The sequence below is a fragment of the Saccopteryx leptura genome, chromosome 12 (genome assembly GCF_036850995.1).
Source record: "Saccopteryx leptura isolate mSacLep1 chromosome 12, mSacLep1_pri_phased_curated, whole genome shotgun sequence".
In the NCBI taxonomy this organism is placed as follows: Eukaryota; Metazoa; Chordata; class Mammalia; order Chiroptera; family Emballonuridae; genus Saccopteryx; species Saccopteryx leptura.
In genome coordinates, this window is record NC_089514.1 from 9664392 (window position 1) to 9689049 (window position 24658).

The 24658-nt window shown below is 45.8% G+C and overlaps 1 protein-coding gene across 2 annotated transcripts in view; it reads right to left on the bottom strand.

The window, feature by feature from the left end:
* The window catches only part of BBS9 (Bardet-Biedl syndrome 9), a 384264-nt gene that overhangs the window by 313610 nt on the left and 45996 nt on the right, over positions 1–24658 (bottom strand). For both annotated transcript variants that reach the window (XM_066354391.1, XM_066354392.1), the window contains one exon: positions 24473–24586. In XM_066354391.1, coding sequence (XP_066210488.1) covers positions 24473–24586 — 114 coding nt within the window. The remainder of the gene's footprint in view (positions 1–24472; positions 24587–24658) is intronic.

The following is a 24658-nucleotide window of genomic DNA, read 5'->3' on the forward strand; positions in this document are numbered from 1 at the left end:
AATTGAAGAACTCGTTACAAATTATCACTCGGTGTACTATAACCATTTAAAAGTAAAGACTCTCTTGCCTCACCTGTGGTGGTGCAGTGGATAAAGCGTCGACCTGGAAATGCTGAGGTCGCCAGTTCGAAACCCTGGGCCAGCTCCTCCCCCCTTCTCTTTCTCTGTCTCTCTCTCCTCTCTCTCCCTCTCTCCTCTCTAAAAATGAATAAATAAAATAAAAATAAATTTAAAAACAGTTGAAAAAAAATAAATAAAAGTAAAGACTGTTAGTAATGGAAAAAAATAAAAACAGGAAAGGATATCTTCACTCTCACTTCTGGGCTATTTCAGTTCTCCTGATCTTTGTTATGAGACTGTCCTCATCCCGAGATCCCAAGGAACATAATGCTAGTTCAGTCCATCGATGACATTACCATGGACGGGGTAAGCAGGAAGTGGCAAGTACCCCATAAAAACTCAACAGCCTGCCACAGTGAGGTTTCTAGGCAAGTCTGGGGCACGTTAGGATATGCCCTCTAAAAAAAACTCTTGCACTGGCTTCTAAGAAAACCACAGGACCTGGAGAGTCTCTTTGAATTCTAGAAGCGAGACAGAGCACGCTCAAGCAGAGTGGCTTCTCTTCAGAAGGGCCCAGAGCAAGAGAGGGCAGTGCAGCTGACACAGGCTGCGACGTGAGCCCTGCCGGGGGCCCAGCAGGCCCAGCGGTGGGCGCTACGTACGGCAGAGGGGTCTGTGTACAAAGCCCCGCAAGGGGAGTCGCGGCACAGACCCCAGCGTCTCTGCCACCAATTACTCTCCACCGAGAAACAGCTCCGTTCTCCCGGGCTGTGGCACAGATTAGCATCTAGCTACAGGACAAGTGACTTCATGGCCCGTGACCGGAGCTGCCCGTCACGACGTGGGTTACCCCATCTACTAGCTCCTGAAACTGAGTACATGAAGCAGTACAGTAACTAGAAATGAAAAAATATAGGAAAGAAAGTATAAACTGAATGAGCGCGCGGCTCAGATTCCCTCAGGACCTGCGTCTGCGGCTCCCCTGCCTCCTCCATGGCCGCGTGGGGAGGGGGTCCCTTGGACCACTGAGGGGAAGAGGAAAAGACACTCAGATGTGGTGGATGGATGCGTCACCCCGACTCCAGCGAGCAGCTGTAAGCTCAGCCTCCCACTCCGGCTGATCCCTGATGGATGCGTCACCCCAACACCAGCGAGCAGCTGTAAGCTCAGCCTCCCACTCCGGCCGATCCCTGCAGAAGCAGCAACTCTCCGAAGGAAAGGCTTCCCAGAGGGTTCAATTTGGCGCAGCATTTCCGGCCACCACTGCACCTGAACTGTGACGTGGCCCGAGATTCATGTCTACGCTAACACGTATGTACAGACGGAGATTTAAAAAGCAGTTTTCCAATTTAGTAAAAATAAATAAGAATGGTTACCTTATAACCTCTCACTGTAGGGTCTGTGGACCGCCTGTGGCCCCTGAGTAAGAATCAGTGTGTGGGCCTGACCTGTGGTGGCGCAGTGGATCAAGCGCCGACCTGGAAATGCTGAGGTTGCCGGTTCAAAACCCTGGGCTTGCCCGGTCAAGGCACATATGGGAATGGATGCTTCCTGCTCCTCCTCCCTTCTCTCTCTCTCTCTCTTTCTCTATCCCTATCTTTATCTCTCACTCTGTTTCTCTTCTCTAAAATGAATAAATTTAAAAAAAAAAAGAATTAGTGGGGGGGAGGGAGAGATAGTTAAAATGCAGATTCCTAGGCTCCACCCCAAACTTCTCAAATCTGAATTTCTGGAAGTGAGGCCTTAGAAGTAACACTTCTAGTAAGCCCTCCCTGAAAATTCTTTACACACTAAAGTTTATGAACCACAGTTCAAAAGAAGTGCTTCTCAAAGTGTGGTTCCACAGACCAGCACTGTCCGCACCACCTGGGAACCTGTCAGAACTGCCGACCGTGGGCCCCACTCAGTCCTACCGAGGCCGAAGTCTGAGAGAGGCCCCGCAGCCTGTGTTTCATTCAATAAGCCTTCGAGGTGATCCCAGTGGACATTAAGGTTTGACAGCCACTACTCTAGACTTTTGTCTTTTCTCTGCATGGTAAACATATGGCATCTGTTCCCAAATAGGACTGTGTGACCCAAATAGGACTAACTACCTTACCAACCCATATCCTGCCAAAGAGCAGAGACCTTAACCCAGACCTGCCCACAAGGGCAGCCCATCCTCTGACTTCAGTGGAGGGCTCAGGAGTGAGCACGTGCTCTTACCCGAGCCACTCGAGGTCCTGGGCAGGCCCCTGCTGGTTAGAATCAGTCGGAGCGACTCTGATATTCTCCAGCAGAGGCTGACAGTGGGTAAAGGGACCAAAGCACAGGACTGAATGCTTCCGGGCCATTATCTCAGACACCGACACTTTTCCAGACCCGCCCAGTGTTGGCGACAGTGGGAGGCCTGTGTGAAAGGACTTACCGTATTTTTCGCTCTGTAAGACGCACCTGACCATAAGACACACCTAGGGTTTTAAGGAGGAAAATTAAAAAAAAAAAATTCTGAATCAAATGGTGTGTTAAAATATTTAATAAAATGCTGTACTTTTCGCTCTATAAGATGCACGGGCATTTTTTCCCCTCCACTTTTTTGGGGGGAAAGTGCTGTTATACAATAGAACCAGGTTTCTGGCTGGAAATGAAAAATTGGAGCCTGGGATTGGTAGACTCTCTAACAAACACTGTGTTAAAACGCTCCGATAGTAGATCGTGCTAACACAGTGCTCATCTCCTCTCCCTCTAGAAACCGTGTTAGAAGGATAGTAAGCCTCGCGCCCGCCAGAGTGGCCCCCATCCTCTGAGCAAAGCTAATCCCACCGACAGCAATGAAAATGAAACCGCTGGAAACGAAGAGACAGAGCCCTATCAAATGTTTACGGACCCTTTACGTCCCCCATTAGTCATCACGCCAAGTACCCAGATATGACTTGCCCTGCTGCCAGCCATGTGCCTAAAGGTGGGATTACTCAACTGTCTGAACATTCACTGGTCCCAGAGGTAAAATAAACTAACTCAACTCTGGGGGCAGACGACCAAGCTTTCCGCCCGTGACTTACAGCCAGGCTTCCGTAGTCGCGACCTGGCAACCGTTCTGACCCCCTTTAATGTACTCAGGGCGGAAATTAAGAGCCTGTGGAGACGGCATCTCACATTTTCTTTTACCTGACTGGTGACTCGGAGGACAAGTTTCTCCCCAATATTTTATAGAAGGATTACATCAAAAGAGCAAGTATGGCTTTGTATTTTAAGATAGTGAATTAAAGACTCTTATGTCGCCTTCTCCACTGGAAAAATAAATAAGCAAGACATAAGCTCCTTCACAGAAATCAGAAGACCTGCAGTAAACCCAACCACAGTTGGTGGAAATGAAATGGGAACAAACAGTGCAGAAGGGCAGGCCAAGGTCAAATCTAAATGCCTAGAGGAAATGAATCATTCACCCATCCAGTTCTGAAAAGGCTGGGACCACGAAAGCACCAGGGACCACAGAAAATGGGGAGAGGCGAGATCTGAAGACAAGAGAGTCATTAAAAGCCTGTGTGAGTAACGGGTCCCCAGACCTCCAAAGGAAACAGGAAGTATAATCTTCGGAGAAGTGGAATTAAACAAGGGACTCCAGGTTAGGATGATGCCAGGTGTGGAACAGAGCATGTGGACAGGGCAAAGTTCTGAAAACGCACGGATGAAGAAAAAGTCGACATCCTGGACAGTCAATTCTCTAACTCCCTTCACCATCCAGCCCCAGAGTACGTGAGACCAGGCTCATGCTCCCCAGACAGGAGTTAAAGAAATCTCTAGAGGAAAAGAAAAACACACCTCAAGTGAAATGACCTACAGCTACAGATACTGGAGTCCCAGATAAAACAGCCAGGTAGTTCCCGAACTTCCCAAAGGGAAGCCCACCAGTGGACAAGCCCTGGCCCCTGGGACACACAGCCTGTAGTCAGCCTTTGCTGCTTATCTGTTAAACATAAATGAGTAGCCAACAGTAAATGAAAAGAGGTCCAACATCATTAACCAACACAGAAATGCAGATCAAAACCACAGTGAGATCCTACCACCGACCCCTCGGGTTGCTATAATCAAGAAGACCGTCAAGAACAAGCGTCACCAGGGCTGGGGAGAGCTACGTCCTCGGAAGGGACCCTGCGCCTGGCTGGTGGGAACTAGAACCAGTGCAGAAGCTTTGGGAGACAATCTGGCAATTCCTCAAAAGGTTACACATAGAATTAGTGTAAGACCCAGCAATTCTCCTCCTAGGTATATGCCCAAGAGAAATGAAAATTTACGTCCACACAAAAACTTGTACGTGAATGTTCATAACAGCATTATTCACCATGGCTATAAAATAGAAAATCTAAATAGCCATCCACTGATGAACAGATAAGTGTAATGTGGTCTATCCATACAATGAAATACTAATCTGCAATCAAATAAATGAAGTACTGATACATGCTACAGCACAGATAAACCATGAAGCCATTGTGATAAGTGAAAAAAAAAAAAACCAGCAGAAAAGATCTCATCATATTGTAAGACTGCATTTATGTGAAATGCCCAGAGTATGCAAATCTAGACACAGAGAGTGAATTAGTAGTTGCCTAGGGACTGGGGGGCTTAGATGGAAATGGGGAAACAGTTCATAGGTACGATATTGTGATTTATAAGAAAAATACAGGTGGTCATTCAACTGACCAAAATATGCTTCTCACATATATTTGGTCTTGGTCCACAGTAGCTGAAGTACAGCTCCCAAACCCTGGGCACCTACTAAACGTTGAGAGAGATAAGGGTGTTTTGTTATGTTAATGAGGTGACTTTTGAACCTCATCTGAAGATAGGGCGAACCAACCATGTGATCAGAGGTTTGGAACTTTCGATCCCACCTTCTGACCTCTGGAGAGGAAAGAGGGGCTAGCTCACCAATAGCTCACCCATGGTCAAAAAGATAATCAGTCATGCTTATGCAATGAAGCTTCCATAGCCGCCCAGGAGAACGAGGCGAAGTTCCGAGGGCTTCTGGGTTGGTAAACGCTGGGGGCTACAGGGAGGCTGGTTTGCTACGGGAGGGTGTGGAGGGCGTGGAGGCCGCCCCCGCCCCCATCCTGCCCTGCACGTCTCTTCCTTCCACCCGGATGTTCCGTTCCAGAGCTGCACCCTTCCCAGTAAACCAGTGAGCCAGGGACACTCTGGTTTCCAAGTCCTGCGAGCCACTCTGGCAGATGAACTGAAACCAGGAGCCCCGCTGGTCACTCAGAATGACTTGGGGCTGTGTCAGAAACCACACCCCCTCCAGTGTGTGGAACACAGGAAACTGAGGCTCCAGACTATCTGAAGGGGTAACGAGCTTATTCTGGAGTGGTGCAAATGTTCTAAAATTTATGTGGGAGCTGCACCGCTCTCGGTGTACTAAAAACCACTGACGTGTGCGCTTTACGCAGGGGGACTTTCTACGTGACATGCTCAATTAAAATGCTATGAAAGAAAGGTTAGACAGACAAATATGTAGATATATAGATGATACATAAATATTTTATAGATAATAGATGATAGATAGATAGATAGATGATAGATAGATAGATAGATAGATAGATAGATAGATAGATGATAGACAGATAGATAGACAGACAGATAGCAAAGACGGACGGACAGCCAGCTGCCCACTTTTCCTCCCTTCCCATCTGTCAGATATGAAGCGGCCAGATCTGTACTCCCTCACGTCCGAAACAGAAAGAGAAAAGGGGGGAAGAGGATGAAGAGTCCTCGCTTTCAAAAGGACGGTGACCTGTCTAGGAAGAACACCAGTGACTGGCACAGACGCCTGTGCCTGTGACCTGCAGCCCCCCCCCCCCCACTCTGACACTTGGAGGCCCTCCAGGGACGCTCCCTCCCCATCCACTCGCTTTAAAGCCAGGCCAGCTGGTCAGAAGCCCAGCCCACTGCCCCAGCACTTAGGCTATTGATTCTTCCTCAAATAAAAACTGACAACCAGACATTTGAGGAAAGCCTGAAATAACAATAAAGCCCAAGAAAAACAAAAGAACAAAAACAAAAAAGACTCCAGGAAAAAAAAAATGAGATAATTCAAAAAATAGACAATTAGGTGGGAAAAATTTCAGACCTCCATGATGACAGAAAGGTAGGTCTGCAGGAAGTCGAGGGGACGGACAGATTCTGCAGCAGGACGACTTTCCCTGCAGCTCCTGACCAGGTGCTCCCCCCTTCGGAGGAAGCTGAGGCCACGTCGGGGTGCAGGGAGGCCCTCAATTCATCTGGCTCATGGCCCATCGCAGAGCTCACCTGCATCTACTTGGCCCGGGTCCTGCGCAGCAACGAGGCGATGGTGGGGGACAAGGTCAGTGCCCTCATTAAAGCGGCTGGTGTAAATGTTGAACCTTTCTGGCCGGGCTTGTTTGCAAAGCCATGGCCAGTGTCAACATCAGGAGACTCATCTGCAATGAAGGGGTCAGTGGACCTGCCCGGCAGCCAGTCTGGTCCCTCCACCACTGCTGGCCAGCGGAGGGGAAGGAAGGGAAGCAAAGACACAGGAATCTGAGGAGTCTGGTCACAACACAGGCTTTGGTCTTGGTGACGAAACCTTTCTTGTGACACGTTCAATAAAAAGCTTAACTCTTTTTTTTTTTTTTTTTTGTATTTTTCTGAAGTTGGAAACAGGGAGGCAGTCAGACAGACTCCCGCATGCGCCCGACCGGGATCCACCCGGCATGCCCACCAGGGGGCGACGCTCTGCCCATCTGGGGCGTTGCTCTGTTGCAACCAGATCCATTCTAGCGCCTGAGGTGGAGGCCATGGAGCCATCCTCAGTGCCCGGGCCAACTTTGCTCCAGTGGAGCCTCGCCTGTGGGAGAGGAAGAGAGAGACAGAGAGGAAGGAGAGGGGGAAGGGTGTAGAAGCAGATGGGTACTTCTCCTGTGTCCCCTGGCCGGGAATCAAACCGGGGACTTCCACATGCCAGGCCGACGCTCTACCACTGAGCCAGCTGGCCAGGTCAGAAAGCTTAACTCTTAAAAAAAAAAGTATGCCTGACTTATGGTGGCACAGTGGATAAAGTGTTGACCTGGGAATGCTGAGGTCACCGGTTCAAAACCCTGGGCTTGCCTGGCCAAGGTATATATGAGAGTTGATGCTTTCTGCTCCTCTCCCTCTCTCTCTCTCTCTCTCTCTCTCTGTGTGTGTGTGTGTGTTTGTGTGTGTGTCTAAAAAAAAAAACTGAATAAAGTTAAAAATAAATTTTTTTTTTTTTTTAAAGTATGACAGAAAGCCTAGAAAGCCTTGAGGAACTGTAAGGCTACATAAAGAAATGTTTGTTTTAAAATAATTCCAGAGGAACATTTTCCTTTGAGTAGCACAGGGCACCATGCTCATGAGGAAGGAAACGGGACCCCGGGACACTCTAGTGAACAGTATGTACATCATTCAAACAAAGCGTGCAGTGACTTCGGGACGTCCACGGAGGAGGCGCGGAAGACGCAGTTAGTGTCACAGACCAGTATGCAAATATCATCAATCTGGACAAAGCAAGAGCAGAGGTGGAGTTGCCGGAAGGTAAGGAGCTCTGAGGGAGGAAGAAATAAAGGTCAAGATGAAACGGTTAATGCGCTCGTTTCACAAAGTATGGAATCGAGGGGCTGAAAGTTAATGGAACAAGAAATAGAAGCTTAGGTGTCTTGTCTGCAGGTGCAGAAGCAAGCGGCAGCAGAAATGAGAACAGGGCTATAACTGGAAAAAGGATAAGGAAAAGAAATGCCATTAATCAAAACCTTTATCACGGCGGCACATCAACAGACAAAATCTAAACATGCTGGATCCCCAAACAGTGGTGCAATCGTATTATTTAGGAAAGGAGTTAACCATCATAAAAAAATAATAATAAAGGCAGAGATGAATTATGCTGGAACGGGAGAGCAAGGGGAGGAACGGATGCCTTCAGCAGCTTGTCTGTACTATCGGACTTGTTTTTTCTGAAATTAACTGCATAGAGTTAAAAGTTATTTTGCATGCTCCTGTGGTCTTGCAAGGTGTAGAGTAAAAGGTCTGTGTTTAAAGATGTGGCAGTATTGTATACCTGGGTAACATACTACTACCACTGCATCCCTGATTTTCTAACAGCCCTGCAGTGGACTGAATCATATTAAAAGGCATCACTACATTCCCCCCCCCCCGCCTCCCATTTAAAATAGTATATAGCCTGACTAGGCGGTGGTGCAGTGGATAGAGCGTCACACTGGGATGCAGAAGGACCCAGGTTCGAGACCCAGAGGTCGCCAGCTTGAGTGCGGGTTCATCTGGTTTAAGCAAAGTTCACCACCAGCTTGGACCCAAGATCGCTGGCTCAAGCAAGGGTTACTCGGTCTGCTGAAGGCCCACGGTCAAGGCACATATGAGAAAGCAATCAATGAACAACTAAGAAGTCGCAACAAAAAACTGATGATTGATGCTTCTCATCTCTCTCTGTTCCTGTCTGTCTGTCCCTATCTATCCCTCTCTCTGACTCGCTCTCTGTCTCTGTAAAAAAAAAAAAAAAAAAAAAAAAGTATATAAATGAGCTTGGTGTGCAATAATTTTTTTTAATTTTTTTATTTATTCATTTTTAGAGAGGAGAGAGAGAGAAGGGGGGAGGAGCTGGAAGCATCAACTCCCACATGTGCCTTGACCAGGCAAGCCCAGGGCTCCGAACCGGCGACCTCAGCATTTCCAGGTCAATGCTTTATCCACTGCGCCACCACAGGTCAGGCGGTATGCAATCATTTTTAAGGGAGAGAGGGTAGGAATAATAATTTTAAAAATAGATTATTGAAAAGCCAAAAGGTAGCAGACTGACTTCTACACTTCTTCCAGCTCACTTTAATAATTTTGTGATAAACACAAAGAGCTCAACTAGTCCATAATAAGCACCATATAAATCTAAAACTCTGCCATAACATATTAGCCTGTAAGAGTCAGAAAAACATAGCGACTGCCAGTTAATCTCAAAACTGGGAAGAAATCTACAAGAAATAGGGTTCAGTCATATTAGAGATCCCTAATTTGAGTGTCCTCAATTAACCGAATAACCTATTAAGCCCAACGCCCACTAAACTGTATCATTTGTCCAGTTTCCATTTATTCACATACAATTAATACACGCTGAATCCCCAACAGATAATCTGTTCTTCATATTGATATCAAAACAATATGGTTTTCAGGAAGTTGGGCAGCAGAAGCAAAGAAAGAGTAAGGGATGAGTGATGGAGCCAATTTCCCAAGTTTCAAAAGAATTTGTCACCATCTTTCAAAAAGAAAAGAACCATTGATTGGGTTCCCAAATTATATTATGTGCTGATCAATTCAAGAACAGCCTAATACTGCTGAGAAAAACCACAGAGTAACAGGATTTTGAATAATCTTTCATTGAAAGGCAAAAGTTAAACATCATATTCCTTAAGAGAACCAGCAACAGTAGACATATTAACAGTGCCAGGCACTGTTCCTAATATATCAGGACCCACATTAAAACCACTGCTGAAGTCTAGAAATGGTCATAACAAATCTTTCAACCTTACAACATAAAAGTCAGTTGATAATTTCTTTGTCTAACACCTAATAAAACTCATTCTTCCAAAATTGTGGAAAAGCTAAGCACAGTCCTCCCTTATTATAAAGTTTCCTGTTACAAAGTTGCATGGTTTACACATATGTTATACTTTATTATTGAGGGAAAAAAAAAGTCCTCCTTATAACACCCTCTTTGTTGTAATACTCAACATACTTTGCCTCCAGGCTAGATATATAATGAAAGCAAAATGAATTCAGACAGATTGTTGAGGGGAAAAGCTAGTTTCTTTTTAGTAGTCTTTCTAAAGTCTTTTTTTCTTTCCTTGTAGCTTTTCATCATCTCAACGTTTTGTTCCCACTGAACATTTTCCTTTTCTTTTCACATATTTCCTTTGGTAAATGAAAGATGATAGATTGTTAAATCCAGTTTGTACTACCCTGGAAACAAGCACTTTTAACATACGGCTCCGGCCTTCCTAAACCTTGCACAAATTTCATCTACAGAACAATGAACTGTATAGGACTTAATCAACCAGCTGCAAAAAGCCATATGAAATCTTAATTTTCCATTCACACATTTTATGTTCACAGTCCCCTAAAATCATGAATGTAACTTTCCAAATTAGATTTAGGAATACTTCTCAGTTATTGTTTCCATATTAACTAGTACTGTCTTATTTGAGCAAAGATCTAGAAATGCTGCTTTGAAATGTTCTTATTCACAAATTTTGATACAAAGAAATTCAGGTTTAAAATCCTACTTGTTTTTAGCTTAGGCAGAAATACAGTTCAAATATTACTATAATATGGGGAGACTTATTCTGATATTCCATTTATCATTTCTAATATTCTAAATTGGCCAGAAGTGACTTAAATTATATACTATGTGATATCCTGAAGATGCCAATTGTAACTCTACTCTTGATAATCCTGAGTGTCTTAAAATGTTATAATAGTGAAAAGAATTGGAAATATTTTTAGCAGTATAATTTCAGGAGGCATCCCACATTTGTATGACACATTTTTGTACTGGCCACATAAAGAATCACATACCATGTTCATAACAGCTTTATTCACATTAGTCAAAAACTGGAAACCACCCAAATGTTCATCAAAAAGAATAATCTAGCCTGACCTGTGGTGGCGCAGTGGATAAAGTGTTGACCTAGAAATGCTGAGGTCGCCGGTTCGAAACCCTGGGCTTGCCTTGTCAAGGCACATATGGGAGTTGATGCTTCCAGCTCCTCCCCCCTTCTCTCTCTCTGTCTCTCTCTCCTCTCTCTCTCTCTACTCTCTAAAAATGAATAAATAAAATTAAAATAAAAAAGTGAAAAAAGAATAATCTACTATATATATGTAGATATTCTATTATAAAACATAGAAGTCTTCCTGAAGTCTTTTTAGCCTAAAGTCATGTAGTAATACCTGAAGTATTGCTAATGTACTTTTAAAATACCTTTAACATGACAGTACTCAATACAAACACTCGTTTTCAGATTAAGCATTAGCATACATCTCTCCCTTGTGTTTTAGAATTTAAATCTGCACATGACCTGTGGTGGCACACTGGATAAAGTGTCGACCTGGAATGCTGAGGTCGCTGGTTTGAAACCCCAGGTTTGCCCGGTCAAGGCACATATGGGAGTTGATGTTTCTTGCTCCTCCCCTCTTCTCTCTCTCTCTCTCTTTCTCTTTCTCTCTCTCACTCCTCTCTCTATAAAAATGAATAACCAGAAGATAGCTGGTCTGTGACATACCTCTTTCTTGAACCAGATACCCTTTTCTCCCCCCCACTTCTTTTCCTTTTTATCATACCACAGAGTTGAGAAATGATAGATATATAAATTTACCAAAACTTGTAATTGCCCTTTGTTTGTTCTGCCTGGCTGCCTGACCTCACCCTTACTTACTGGACAATCGCCCCTGAGGCAGGAGTGTTCCCGGATGCTGGCCAACTGCCTCAAGGAGGAGCATTCCACAAATCCAAAACTGTAAAACTGCAGAAGGGATCATACCAGAACTTCTGACTCAGTACTTGCTCAAGGCTCTCCCAAACCCAATAAAATTTGCCTCATAGTCTGGTACCAGTGCCCTTCTCCCCAGAAAAGTGCCTGGAAGGATTCCTTTCTTCCCTTCAATAAAGCCTGTTACTCAGGTCTTTTTGAACTTCAAAAAAAAAAAAGAATAAATAAAATCTAAAAAAAAAATGATATTAAAAAAAGAATTTAAATCTGCAAGCAAGAGTTTCTGTGTCAAATGTAAAAGGGTTACTGAATCAACTCAATTCAGAGAGACCGGGGAGGGGAAATTGTTCATTTCCCACGGCACTGCGCTTTGTAGGTCAATTTTGAAACTATTGGAAACCTTCATATCGCAGTGTCATTTGAGTAAAGTAGTTTTATGGTAATCATTTTCTTTCTCAATTGAGTATAATATGTAATCGCTCAGTCGGTCCATTGCTACGAAGGGGACCATGATGTATATAATCAGAATTGGGTGTCAGCTCCTATCAAGACCTCCACATTTAACCATCCTCCTGTCAAAAGCAGCCCTGACCACAGATGGTCCCAGAACACTTTTCCACGCTTGGCATTCAGCCACCATGAAAGAAACTATTACCTTTTTCAAACAGCAGCAAGAAACTTCAAACATTCTTTTTAGCCTTTCCCCAATCTTAGCCATAGTAAGCACCATAAAATTTCTATGGTGTATGTATAGAAGGAATCAGAACTCACTTTTCAGGAAAAGTAACTTTTTTTTTTTTTACTTGGTTGTAGGGAGAGAGGAAAGAAAAGAGAGAGAAAAAAAATCTATTCATTGTTCCACTCATTTGTGCATTCATTGGATGACTCTCACATGTGCCTTCACCTGGGATCAAACCTGCAACCTTGGCCTATCTGGACGATGCTCTAACCAACTGAATTACCTGGTCAGGGCCAGTACCAACTTGAAGTGATCACATAAAAAACGAATCTGAAGACGACAGGGAGCCCTCTTTAGAACCGTCTCCCAGGAACTTAAGGGTTCATACAACATAACATACAGGGAGATGCCATTTGCAAGTAGCATTGTTTTATGGGTCTTGGACCCGAGAGTTTATAAATGAGAACCATACATATGAGACAGACCAGCACAGGATGACAATCAGTCCCATTACCCCCCTGACCTTCCGACTTGTCACTGTGGATTCATAAACGATCTTAAAAGCAAACAAGCCGTGTTCCCATAGGACACAGCACCTCCGGCTCCGAGCCTGGGCAGGGGGCAGAAGTCCGCACACCGCGGGCTGCTGCTCGGACCTTAATCCCCAGCCTTTCAACCCGGTCTGCCCGAACACAGGCCCGTGCGGTGAGATAAGGGCTATCAAAGCACTATCTGTCGGTTCCCCATGGAAACCTGCGTCCACCTTTCAGTAGCGCTAACATCCCCCTGCGGAGGAGCACGGCCGTGCTCTGCCCGGTGCTCTGCCCGGTGCTCCGCCCGCTTGGCCAGCGGGGCCTGGTGGCTCACACTCCGGATGGGACAGCGGCCAGGCGGCCCTGCGGAGGCTCACGCTCCGGATGGCACAGCGGCCAGGCGGCCCTGCGGAGGCACAGCGGTCAGACGGCCCTGCAGAGGCTCACGCTCCGGATGGCCAGGGCTCACGCTCCGGATGGCACAGCGGCCAGGCGGCCCTGCGGAGGCTCACGCTCCGGATGGCACAGCGGCCAGGCGGCCCTGCGGAGGCTCACGCTCCGGATGGCACAGCGGCCAGGCGGCCCTGCGGAGGCTCACGCTCCGGATGGCACAGCGGCCAGGCGGCCCTGCGGAGGCTCACGCTCCGGATGGCACAGCGGTCAGGCGGCCGTGGGAAGCGGGGCCCGTCGGCAGCTGCACGTGGCCTCTCACACGTTTCCTTGGCAGACGAGAAAAAAGCTTCAGTGCAAACAATTAGAAGTTATTTGAAGGCTGAGGAGCTGATTATCTGGGGTCGCCTTCTCCAGAGGAGCCAAAAGCCAACTCGCTGATTCCTTAATTCACTATTTGCTTTGGCAGGCTTTTTATTCCGAGGAATTCATGAATTCTTACACTTGATCTCGGCCAAAAGGCTGAAAAGCGATTCATGATTTTTATTTATGTGACAATATAATCCCATACAAGCTCATAGACGTCATTCTGTAATTTAAAAAATATTCTACCATACTCATATATATTATTAGTAAGATCTGTTCACCTCCTTTACTGACAATTATATTCCAAACATACTGAACCTCTTAAATACAGTCTTTTCTTTCCCTCTCAGTCACAAATGTGGGACTACTGTGTTGTCAGACCTTTATAATCGGTACCATGCCCATATTAACTCCTCACTCTTACGTTAAATTTTCTTGATAAAAATTCTACTTTTCTGAAGTTACATTAGACTGAAAAAAAACATCAAAACAGAATAAAAGAACTGGGAGAGTTCAAGGAAAATGAGCTCTCACAAGGCACAAAAAGGAGAGAAAGGCTTAAAAAGAAGAAGAAATGTCTTCTATACTAAAAAATTTTTAATTTTTAATTTTTTAAAAATTAAAACTTTTTGATTTGTGAATGTTATCACAAATACTCAGTAATTCCTAAAATGAGGGCAAAAAACTAATATCTGTTTCTGAAAAAGTAATCTGAATGCCTAATGGGGTAACCTCAGTCTGTCCAATCACATGGCTATGTGTTTCATTTTGTTTTTTGTTTCTAAGAGAGAGGAAGAGAGAGAGAGAGAGAGAGAAACATCTATTTGTTATTTCACTTACATACGCATCCATTGGTTGCTACTTATGTACCTTGACTGGGAATTGAGCCCACAACCTTGGCACGTCAAGTCAACACTAACCAACTGAGCTATGCGGCCAGGACTAACTAATCACATGCTCCTTTGGTTCATTCACTCAACACATCCTGATTTAGCTCCTACTATGTGTCAAGGACTGTGCAAGACATCGGACACAGTGGTGAACAAAGGACTTGGCCTCAGCCCTCTCTGAGGCGACAGAAATGCCACCCTGTCCTTCCTCTCAGAGCTCACATATACGCTCTCTCTAACTAGCCAGGGAACTGAGTAAGAGGGAATGTGCTAGAAAGAACATGGACTGGGGAACCAGACAGCCCTGGACTCATCCCTCCCTATGCCCAGGAATGAGCCGCAGCATGGTCCTTATCTTCTCGGAGCTTGGGATCCACTCTGCGAAGTGATGGTTTAGTTATTACTCTCTTACAGGGTTAAATGCAATAGCACAATGTACAAGACATCATAAATATTAGCTCTCTCTCCACGGAGTCTTCTCTATAAATACGTAATATGAAAATTCCTACTAGAAAATCAAACTACAGAAGACAGAAATCTCAAAACTGCACAAGAGAGAACTTTCTAAGCTTAGAAGAAATAGAATACATTGGACAGGGAAGGAACTATTTAACCACAGTAACAAACACACACAATTCCAAAGCCAAGACTAATCTGGCAAAAAGACATTCACCTCAAATACAAAGAAATTAATCTATACTAAATAAATATATAATAGAAATTTTTTTTTTAAAGATAATCCATCCAAGAGTCCACCAGAATCATCCAAACAACTAAACTGTTGAATCTACAGTATTTTTCTGAACATCTATTTTTCAAATCGGGCAGTCCAAACACTACTTTCAAAACACCCTTCTACCATGTAATACTGTGTATTAAACAAACCAATAAATAAGTGAATGACAAATTAATAAACACACTTCAGCAGCAGTGAAACAAAGGAAAGAACCCAACTTCGTGCCATAATGTTCAAAAAATGGTAACCATCAAGAAGCGGAGCCATTTCCCAGAATGCTCAGGGCTGGCCTGAGTGCCGGTGGAGGTGGGAAACACTGCACGGGAGGAGGGGCGGTGGCCAGGTTGTGAACAGACAAAACGGACCTTATAGAACCCCTCAAGTCGGAGAAAGACAGACCCAGAGGGGACGGAGAAGGCCTGGAGAAATGACCATGCCCAGAGTAACACCTCCTTTCTCTCAGACAAGAAAAGCAAAGTTTACCCTTGTTCATGATTTTCTGCAAAAAGAAAGAACAATGACAGCCATAAACCATAAAAACAGCAGCCAGGTTACACAACCCGGGCAACGGGAAGAGTATGGAAAGTGGGAGACGGGGCAGGAGGAACAGCCTTGTCTAATCTCACAGGCACCCACCCACCAAGGGCCCGGAGGACAGTGGGGGGAGTGGGGGGAGTGGGGGGCGGGGAATGCAAATAGACTCTGGCCGGGTCCAGTCAAACAGGGGAAGGGACAAGAGGGCTGACTCTGAGAAAACCTGGGAGGGGGTCGGCACAGGAAAATCCGAAGTCTGAGAACACCCTCCCCCCCCCCAAGACAACAAGAGCATCAGGGAGGAAAACAAACCCAACAGTGATGGACGACCAGGACAAAGCCACAGAAGGCAGGACAGGGGCCGGATCCTGGCTGGGCTGCCACAGCCGCAGACACCCTGTCCACCTGCCCCTCCGGGCCTACGCACAGACCAGGGACAGGTGGAGACCCTGAGCCACGCCCAGCCTCAGAGCAGTGTGTGGGGAAGCAAGGCACAGCCCTCCCTGAGGACAGGTCACCCGCAGTGAGAAGGCACGCGAGCCCAGGGGAGCCGGCCAGGCTGAGGCTGAGCCAGAGGAAAGGGACCCTCCCTGAGGACAGGTCACCCGCAGTGAGAAGGCACGCGAGCCCAGGGGAGCCGGCCAGGCTGAGGCTGAGCCAGAGGAAAGGGACCCTCCCTGAGGACAGGTCACCTGCAGTGAGAAGGCACGCTAGCCCAGGGGAGCCGGCCAGGCTGAGGCTGAGCCAGAGGAAAGGGACCCTCCCTGAGGACAGGTCGCCCGCAGTGAGAAGGCACGCTAGCCCAGGGGAGCCGGCCAGGCTGAGGCTGAGCCAGAGGAAAGGGACCCTCCCTGAGGACAGGTCACCCGCAGTGAGAAGGCACGCTAGCCCAGGGGAGCCGGCCAGGCTGAGGCTGAGCCAGAGGAAAGGGACCCTCCCTGAGGACAGGTCACCCGCAGTGAGAAGGCACACTAGCCCAGGGGAGCCGGCCAGGCTGAGGCTGAGGCTGAGCCAGAGGAAAGGGACCCTCCCTGAGGACAGGTCACCCGCAGTGAGAAGGCACACTAGCCCAGGGGAGCCGGCCAGGCTGAGGCTGAGCCAGAGGAAAGAGACCCTCCCTGAGGACAGGTCGCCCGCAGTGAGAAGGCACGCGAGCCCAGGGGAGCCGGCCAGGCTGAGGCTGAGGCTGAGGAAAGAGACCGGCCTGACAAAGCCACAGCTGCAGCAGGGCAGGGACGAGGGGGCGGAGACAGCAGGCACCGGTGGGGAAACAGAACCAGTGTCAGGAGGAAGCTCTTTGAAAACATTCTGCACTACTGAGATTTTGGTTTTTGATGGCAATAGTCCTTCTAGAGTTGGATGTTACCAGGTAAACTCAAAATATAAATTTCCTCATGTAGAACAAAAATTTATGATAAAAAAAAAACTAATTTTAAAAATTACAGCAGGCCCTGGCTGGTTGGCTCAGTGGTAGAGCGTCGGCTCAGCATGTGGAAGTCCCGTGTTTGATTCCTGGTCAGGTCACACAAGAGAAGTGCCCATCTGCTTCTCCACCTCTCCCCCTCTTGCTTCTCTCTCTCTCTCTCTCTCTCTCTCCCCCTCCTGCAGCCGTGGCCTGATTGGAGCGAGTTGGCCCAGGCGCTGAGGATGGCTGCCTGGCCTCCTCCTCAAGCCTAGGAAGAGCTCAGTTGCTGAGCAACAGAGCCACGCCCCAGATGGGCAGAGCATTTGCCCCCTGGTGGGCTTGCCAGGTGGATCCTGGTTGGGAGTCATACAGAAGTCTGTTTCTGCCTCCCCTCCTCTCATTGAATAAAAATGTTTAAAAAAAATTAGAGCAGCCTATAGATAACAATAGTGTATTACCCTTTAAAATCTGTTTAGAGGGTAGATCTCATGTTAACTGTTCTTACCATAGCGAAATTATAGTAGACAGACAGATAATATATAGAAGGATAGATGGATTGAATTAATAAAACAAAGCTAAGCAAAAAATGTTGGAGATGGACAAAGAAAGAACCATACGATGGCAATAATCTCTAATGAAAGATTTAAAAGCCTTTTTCCATAAACCATAAATTCATTATGAAAAGAAGACAATTCAAACATGACTACAAAAGACAAATTATGTGATAAAATAAGAAATGAAATCTTAGGAACAAAATTGACCTTTCATAATCCAAACAGCACAATTTTTCAAATAAAAACATATTCAAGTTCATCTTTTCAACAAAATACTACGGAAGGCCTTTTGCCCACTGGACCAAGATGATGTCACCCTGTGTCCTCAAAGACTTCTCCCTCCTCAAGAAACCTGTGCCCCCCCCACCCGCTGTGGCCTCACCTTTCTCTCGCCCTCATGGCCAGACCTCTTCACAAAACAACTTTCCTTTGGCATTTCCATTTCTTGTCCATGGAGTCCTCAGTCTGGGCAACTGGGCTGATACTCCTATCTTTCTGTTAAAGCTGCTCTTCCGTGATCACCAATGACCACCAGATGGCAAACCCCAATGTTCCCGTCAGTACTCCCGCGGCCTGGCCTCTGACACTCCCAACTCCTTCTCTACCTCTGCAAACTCTCCTCCCTCCTCTTCTCCTCTCTCCACTTTTCTCTCTTAATTTATATCTCTAGAGTTGGTTCCTTTTCCTGTCCCTGCCCTTACGGTTGTCATTCCCAACAACATAGTCACTGCACTCTACCTACAGAATACTGTCTCCTTCTCCGGTAGTTAAGGAGATAGTTTTAAGCCACAATTTAAGCTGTAAGTAAAGAAATCAATTTAGCAGCCTGAAAATACCAAGGTTTTTGAAGCAATGTAAAATCTTAAAAGTGCTCCAAAGTCTGGAAAGTAAACTTACCAAGAGAAACAAAGTATCCCAGAAGAAATTTGAGTGGCTCACCCAATGGGAACTAAACGCTGTACACCAAAGACCATAAAGTTGCTCATTTACAAGAAACAAGGATAAGTCACTTCCAGATTAAAGTGTATAAAAAATGAAGAGCTGGAATTAGAAAAGGTAACAGCACACTCTCCAACCCTCATGTACCCAACCACCACCACCACCACCACACACACACACACTCAGCCTGAGGGAACTGCCTATCCTCGGGGCTCCAGCATAACTTTGTAATGTCCATCTGAATTATGACTTACCTCATTATATTATAGTTAGTTCTCAGTCTTTATTTCCCCCAGGCTGTAAGCCTCTTGAGAACATAACGTGTCTTTTATTCATCGTTTTACTCCAAGAAACTAGTACAGTGCCGGGACAAGACTTTCAGTACATGTGCACTAGACAGATGGATGCAGGAGGGAAGAGAAGAGAAAAGGGGGGGGGGGAAGAAGGGGAGGGAAGGGAAGGGGAAGGGAAGGGAAGGGAAGGGGAAGGGAAGGGAGGGGAGGGGAGGAAGGGAAGGGAGGGAGAGAGGAAGGAAGGAGGAAGGAAGGAAGGAAGGAAGGAAGGAAGGAAGGAAGGAAGGAAGGAAGGAAGGAAGGAAGGAAGGAAGGAAGGAAGAGAGGGAGGGAGGGAGGGAGGGAGGGAGGGAGGGAGGGAGGGAGGAAGGACACAGACAGAGGGGGAGATGATACAAGAGAGGACTAACACTAGACTTGCTTCAGTCCTTAAAAATTCCCCTCCATCTCCAACAAATCAACAATTTCACCTCCTTGTCCCTGTCGCACACTTGAAAGATTCCTATACATTATAAGGTTCATCACACTGTCACAGTCCTACAGGGCAAATTTTGTGTAACTGAGGATGTAACTAACTGTAGGGTCTCAAAATCAGATCAGGAGCAAAGGAAATTCTACCTCAATAGTCTTGACAGAAGCAAGATACATGACATAGACACATAAAGTATCTTATTTTACCAAGCCATGTATAGGCAGTTGTGACCTTAAAACAATTCCACCACTGGCTTTCTGTCAGTCAACACCAGTATCCTCCCTTCCCAAACACTGTTTTAAAATGGCAAGCTTACCTTCACTGGGTAAAGCACCACGTCCACAACCACTGGAAGTTCTAGTGACACAACGAAGCAAAATCAGAGAAATCTGGCAGAAATATCATTTGCTCCTTTTTTCAAAACCAAGTCGAATTCAAATTACCAAACCAAAGAAATTCCACCAGTTTTACTAACATATTTTAAAATCAATTCAAATCCACCATTTCAAAACTGATTTCATATATTTCCTAACTGTAATGTGATTGTCCATGCCTTTGCCACCCATGAGATTTTATAAGCATTAATTTGTTGATAGCATGAGCAGCAAAGATAAACATTTTTATAAAAACCCAGAGGGATGTGTTCCTTTAAAAAAGTAGCTTAGATTTAAGAAACTGTATTTTTTGCCCTGGCTGGTTGGCTCAGTGGTAGAGTGTCGGCCTGGTGTGCAGGAGTCCCGGGTTCGATTCCCGGCCAGGGCACACAGGAGAAGCGCCCATCTGCTTCTCCACCCCTCCCCCTCTCCTTCCTTTCTGTCTCTCTCTTCCCCTCCTGCAGCCAAGACTCCATTGGAGCAAAGTTGGTCTGGGCGCTGAGGATGGCTCTGTGGCCTCTGCCTCAGGTGCTAGAATGGCTCTGGTTGCAACAGAGCAACATCCCAGAGGGGCAGAGCATCGCCCCCTGGTGGGCGTGCCGGGTGGATCCCAGTCGGGCACATGCGGGAGTCTGTCTGACTGCCTCCCAGTTTCCAACTTCAGAAAAATACAAAAAAAAAAGAAAGAAAGAAACTATATTTTTTAACTTCAGTATAACCCCTTCACCCCCTCTGTAATATTTTTTTTAAAAAACATTGATATTGCATATTTCAGTTATTTCCCTCTAAAAAGTATAATATGGAAAATGTTATCATTTAAATTCCATAATGGTAGGTATAGTCTGAATCATAGATGATATTAGGCAAATATTCTTCAACTAGTTCCTTAACCTAGACTTCCTATTTCGTTACCACTTCATTCCCATGAATAAACATTGCATGTGGCTGGAGGTAACACCAAACCTTACTGCATCCAACGAATCTACCTCTGAGTTACTATAAATGTATAAAAGGTGCTTTCAAAAGATTTTTCCTAACAGACAAGCAAACCAAAAAAAAGGTTAAAAAAAACAGCATTACTCATTTAAAATCCTCTATTACTCTACCACACATGATCTGATTGTTGGAAGTGGATACTTTCCTTATAACACAAAAGTCCAACCAAAAAAAGGAAACTGAAACAGAAAACTTCTAACCTAGAAGACACATTCGACAGACACATTCTGCATTATCTACGAGGAAGCAAAGTTAGGCAACTGTGGCCAAACCGAAGCGCACTCCTTTCGAATAGGAAAGTCTTTTGTTTTCTGAATTAGGAGGAAGGTGAACTGACTCACAGCCCAGTTAGATAAATAGTTGAGTATGATTGACAGCACACGCTTTTGGAAGCAGAGTCTGGGTTCGAAACCCGCCGCTCCCTCTAACTAAGTATTGATATATCTTGGGTCAGTTACTCAACCCGTAAAGCACGTGGAAGACAGCGGGTCCAGGGAAGCACTTGGTGGATGCAGGGCGGCGGCAGCCGAGGTCGCTGCCGCTTGGCATCATGGGAGACTGTCAGAAGTTCGGACTCTGGTGCAATCCCAGACTTACAGAATCGGAACCTGCATTTTGATCATGATCCCATGATGATTCAAATGCAACTTAAAATTTGAAAAGCACAGCTAACATGCCTTTTTACATTACATTCAGAGACACTGCCTATTATAATTAATTTTTTCTAAAACCACTCTGTTACTCTTCTGCAACTTGGATAAGCCGAATTTATTTTTGGTCAAAGGCCAAGTATTAGTTGGGATCAAAATTGCTCCCTTTTTATTTCTTACCATACTTCACTCAAAAGTATCCTAGTACCAACTAAGGCCCAAGGTGGTAGAGGACTGCCACCTAGTGGTAGTTCATTGTGATGCACATACCAAAGAAACGCCACTGCCTTCCTGTATTTTAAAAACATTTGTTTAAAATATGGCCAGGTTTTCTTTTTGCTTAATTTCTTTCTTAAAGACTACTAACATAGTTACCCAACCTAATAATTCCACAAGAAGGCATCATAAATACCAATGGGGTAAAAGACAAGGATATTTTAATGTCTTTTTTTAAACTCCTATCAAGTTTAGGGAAGTTTTCAAATTAAAAGATTGATCTACTCACACCTAGAAAGGAACACTAGAAAATGAACTTTCTTCTGGCATATGCATATCTTGGGGTGACTTTTATTTTCTTCTAAATTCTGTACTTTTTACAATTTATCTATATAGTATTTGGGGTGGGAAACTTTCAAATTAAGGGAAAAAACATCTTATAACTGTCTGCCTCATTAAGTTTACTCCTACATTCTATCTTAAGAAAATAATCAAAAATGTAGACCAGGGGTGTCCAAACTATGGCCCGCGGGCCACATGCAGCCCCCTGAGGCCATTTATCCGCCCCCACCGCACTTTGGGAAGGGGCACCTCTTTCATTGGTGGTCAGTGAGAGGAGCATAGTTCCCATTGAAATACTGGTCAGTTTATTGATTTAAATTTACTTGTTCTTTATTTTAAATATTGTATTTGTTCCCGTTTTGTTTTTTTACTTTAAAATAAGATATGTGCAGTGTGCATAGGGATTTGTTCATAGTATTTTTTAAAGTCTGGCCCTCCAACGGTCTGAGGGACAGTGAACTGGCCCCCTGTGTAGAAAGTTTGGGGACCCCTGATGTAGACAAAGGTTAACCTTTGAGTAGTACGAACATTCATGTACGTCCTCACTCAAAGGGTTAACAAAAACTCACTACTCAAAGCGTTAAGTTCACAGATGTTCATTCCAGCAAACAAAACTTAACAGCTTCATAATACTCCGCTGAATCCCTGCATAAAAATTTAGTCATTCCCCTCTATTACTCATCTCAATCACTTATAATTTTTTATATTACAAATAAATACACATATGTATATACAAATGGAAGAGAAGACAGAAAGAAGGAAGAATAAATTAGTAAATAGCAACTTGATATGACTTTTCCATATTTTGGATCATTTCCTAACATACATACATTCCCATAAAGTCACACTTCAGCATCTAAGAACATTTTCATGGTTCTTAATAACCAACCTGCCTTACAAGAGGGCTGTGTCGTTTTATTTCACAGGGTCACGAGCAATGTCGGATATGGAGACTATCATCACCTCTCCAGCATTAGCTTTTATCCCTGGCTAACTTGTTGTTGTTGTTGTTTTATTGAGATATAATGTACACACTACCCTTTTAAGCAACTTCCCAAAGAAGTCATTTTCTCCCTGTCGCCAAAGGAAAAGCTAACATAAGTCGGCTCCTTTTTCAGACAATGGGCTCAACGACTCACAGAAACATGAGCCCGAGTCATGTGTTCTGCAGGCGCCACCGGCTCACACACGCAGACACAAAATCACACAAGTGTGTGTCACCGCCTGGCCTCCAGTCCCCCGCTGAGCACCGGCAGCCTCTCTAACCCACCCAGCATGGTGGAGTGACAGGGGATGGCTTCTACTTAAAAACCCTCCCGGCCCTGGCCGGTTGGCTCAGCGGTGGAGCGTCGGCCTGGCGTGCGGGGTACCCGGGTTCGATTCCCGGCCAGGGCACATGGGAGAGGCGCCCATTTGCTTCTCCACCCCCCCGCCTCCTTCCGCTCTGTCTCTCTCTTCCCCTCCCGCAGCCAAGGCTCCATTGGAGCAAAGATGGCCCGGGCGCTGGGGATGGCTCCTTGGCCTCTGCCCCAGGCGCTAGAGTGGCTCTGGTCGCGGCGGAGCGACGCTCCGGAGGGGCAGAGCGTTGCCCCCTGGTGGGCAGAGCGTTGCCCCTGGTGGGCGTGCCGGGTGGATCCCGGTCGGGCGTATGCAGGAGTCTGTCTGACTGTCTCTCCCCGTTTCCAGCTTCAGAAAAAAAAAAAAACCCTCCCACGCCAAAAGCCACAGTGCACACACGCCATTGCCACACCCCGGGCTCTGGAGGCCCTAGGGCTAAAGAGAAAAAGGGACCCGCAAAGTGAGAGGAAGCCAAGCGCAGTGAGCTGGCATGGGTAAAGGGGACGCCTTCGCGACACTCGGGAAAGGCACCCTTCCTCTGGGGGTTACGCCAGGCCAGGGCCTCCGGCCTGACGGGCAGGACCAGGCCTGCATTTCTGTCTCCACGTGTCCCGGTCAGGCGCCCTCGTGCAGGTGGCCTCGGAGATGGGTGGGTGCACAGAGGGGTCTGCAGCTTCGCCCTGACGCCCCCTTTTCCGCGGAGAGGCAGGCACAGGGCCCCACCACACAAAAACTGCTCAATTTCAGTCAGCTCGGGTATGGAAGACAAAACTCGAAGGCAAGAGAGTTTTAGACATGTCTCTGTGGACCCCGTACAAGTGCTGGTTATATGAAAATAAAACATTTTAATGTCTAAAGTGTTCCTTTCTTGTTGTTTTTGCTTGAGTATTTGAATATAAAGCTTTTGGTAAAATATGTTTCATTCTCTCTGAGTTTCATATCACATAATCGTCCATTTTAATATGGCCAAGTAGGTCCTCACTTACCATCACAGATAGGTTCCTCAACTTTAAGAAAATGGACATCTAATGAAACCTACTTTAACAGAGGCTACAGAATATTAACAAAAGTTAAGTGTCTGCGACACCCCATCAGCGTTCTAGTGAAAGGACACTGAGCACAATGACAGTATTTGAGGACCTGCTGCATTATTGTAAACCTGGCACTTGCAATGACACATTCTCGGATAGACGCAGATTACCTTTCACCCCGCCGAACTGTCCGTAAGTCATGTTGCAGGCTGTTCTCTGAAGGGTATGCTCATACACCAGTTTGACCTGATACTGATTCCCATGTTCCACATTACCCAGGGTTCCTAGAAGGAAAAAAACAGTCCTTTTATTGCTTTGTATTTGTTTACATTAAGAAACATTAATTCCTTCTCCTC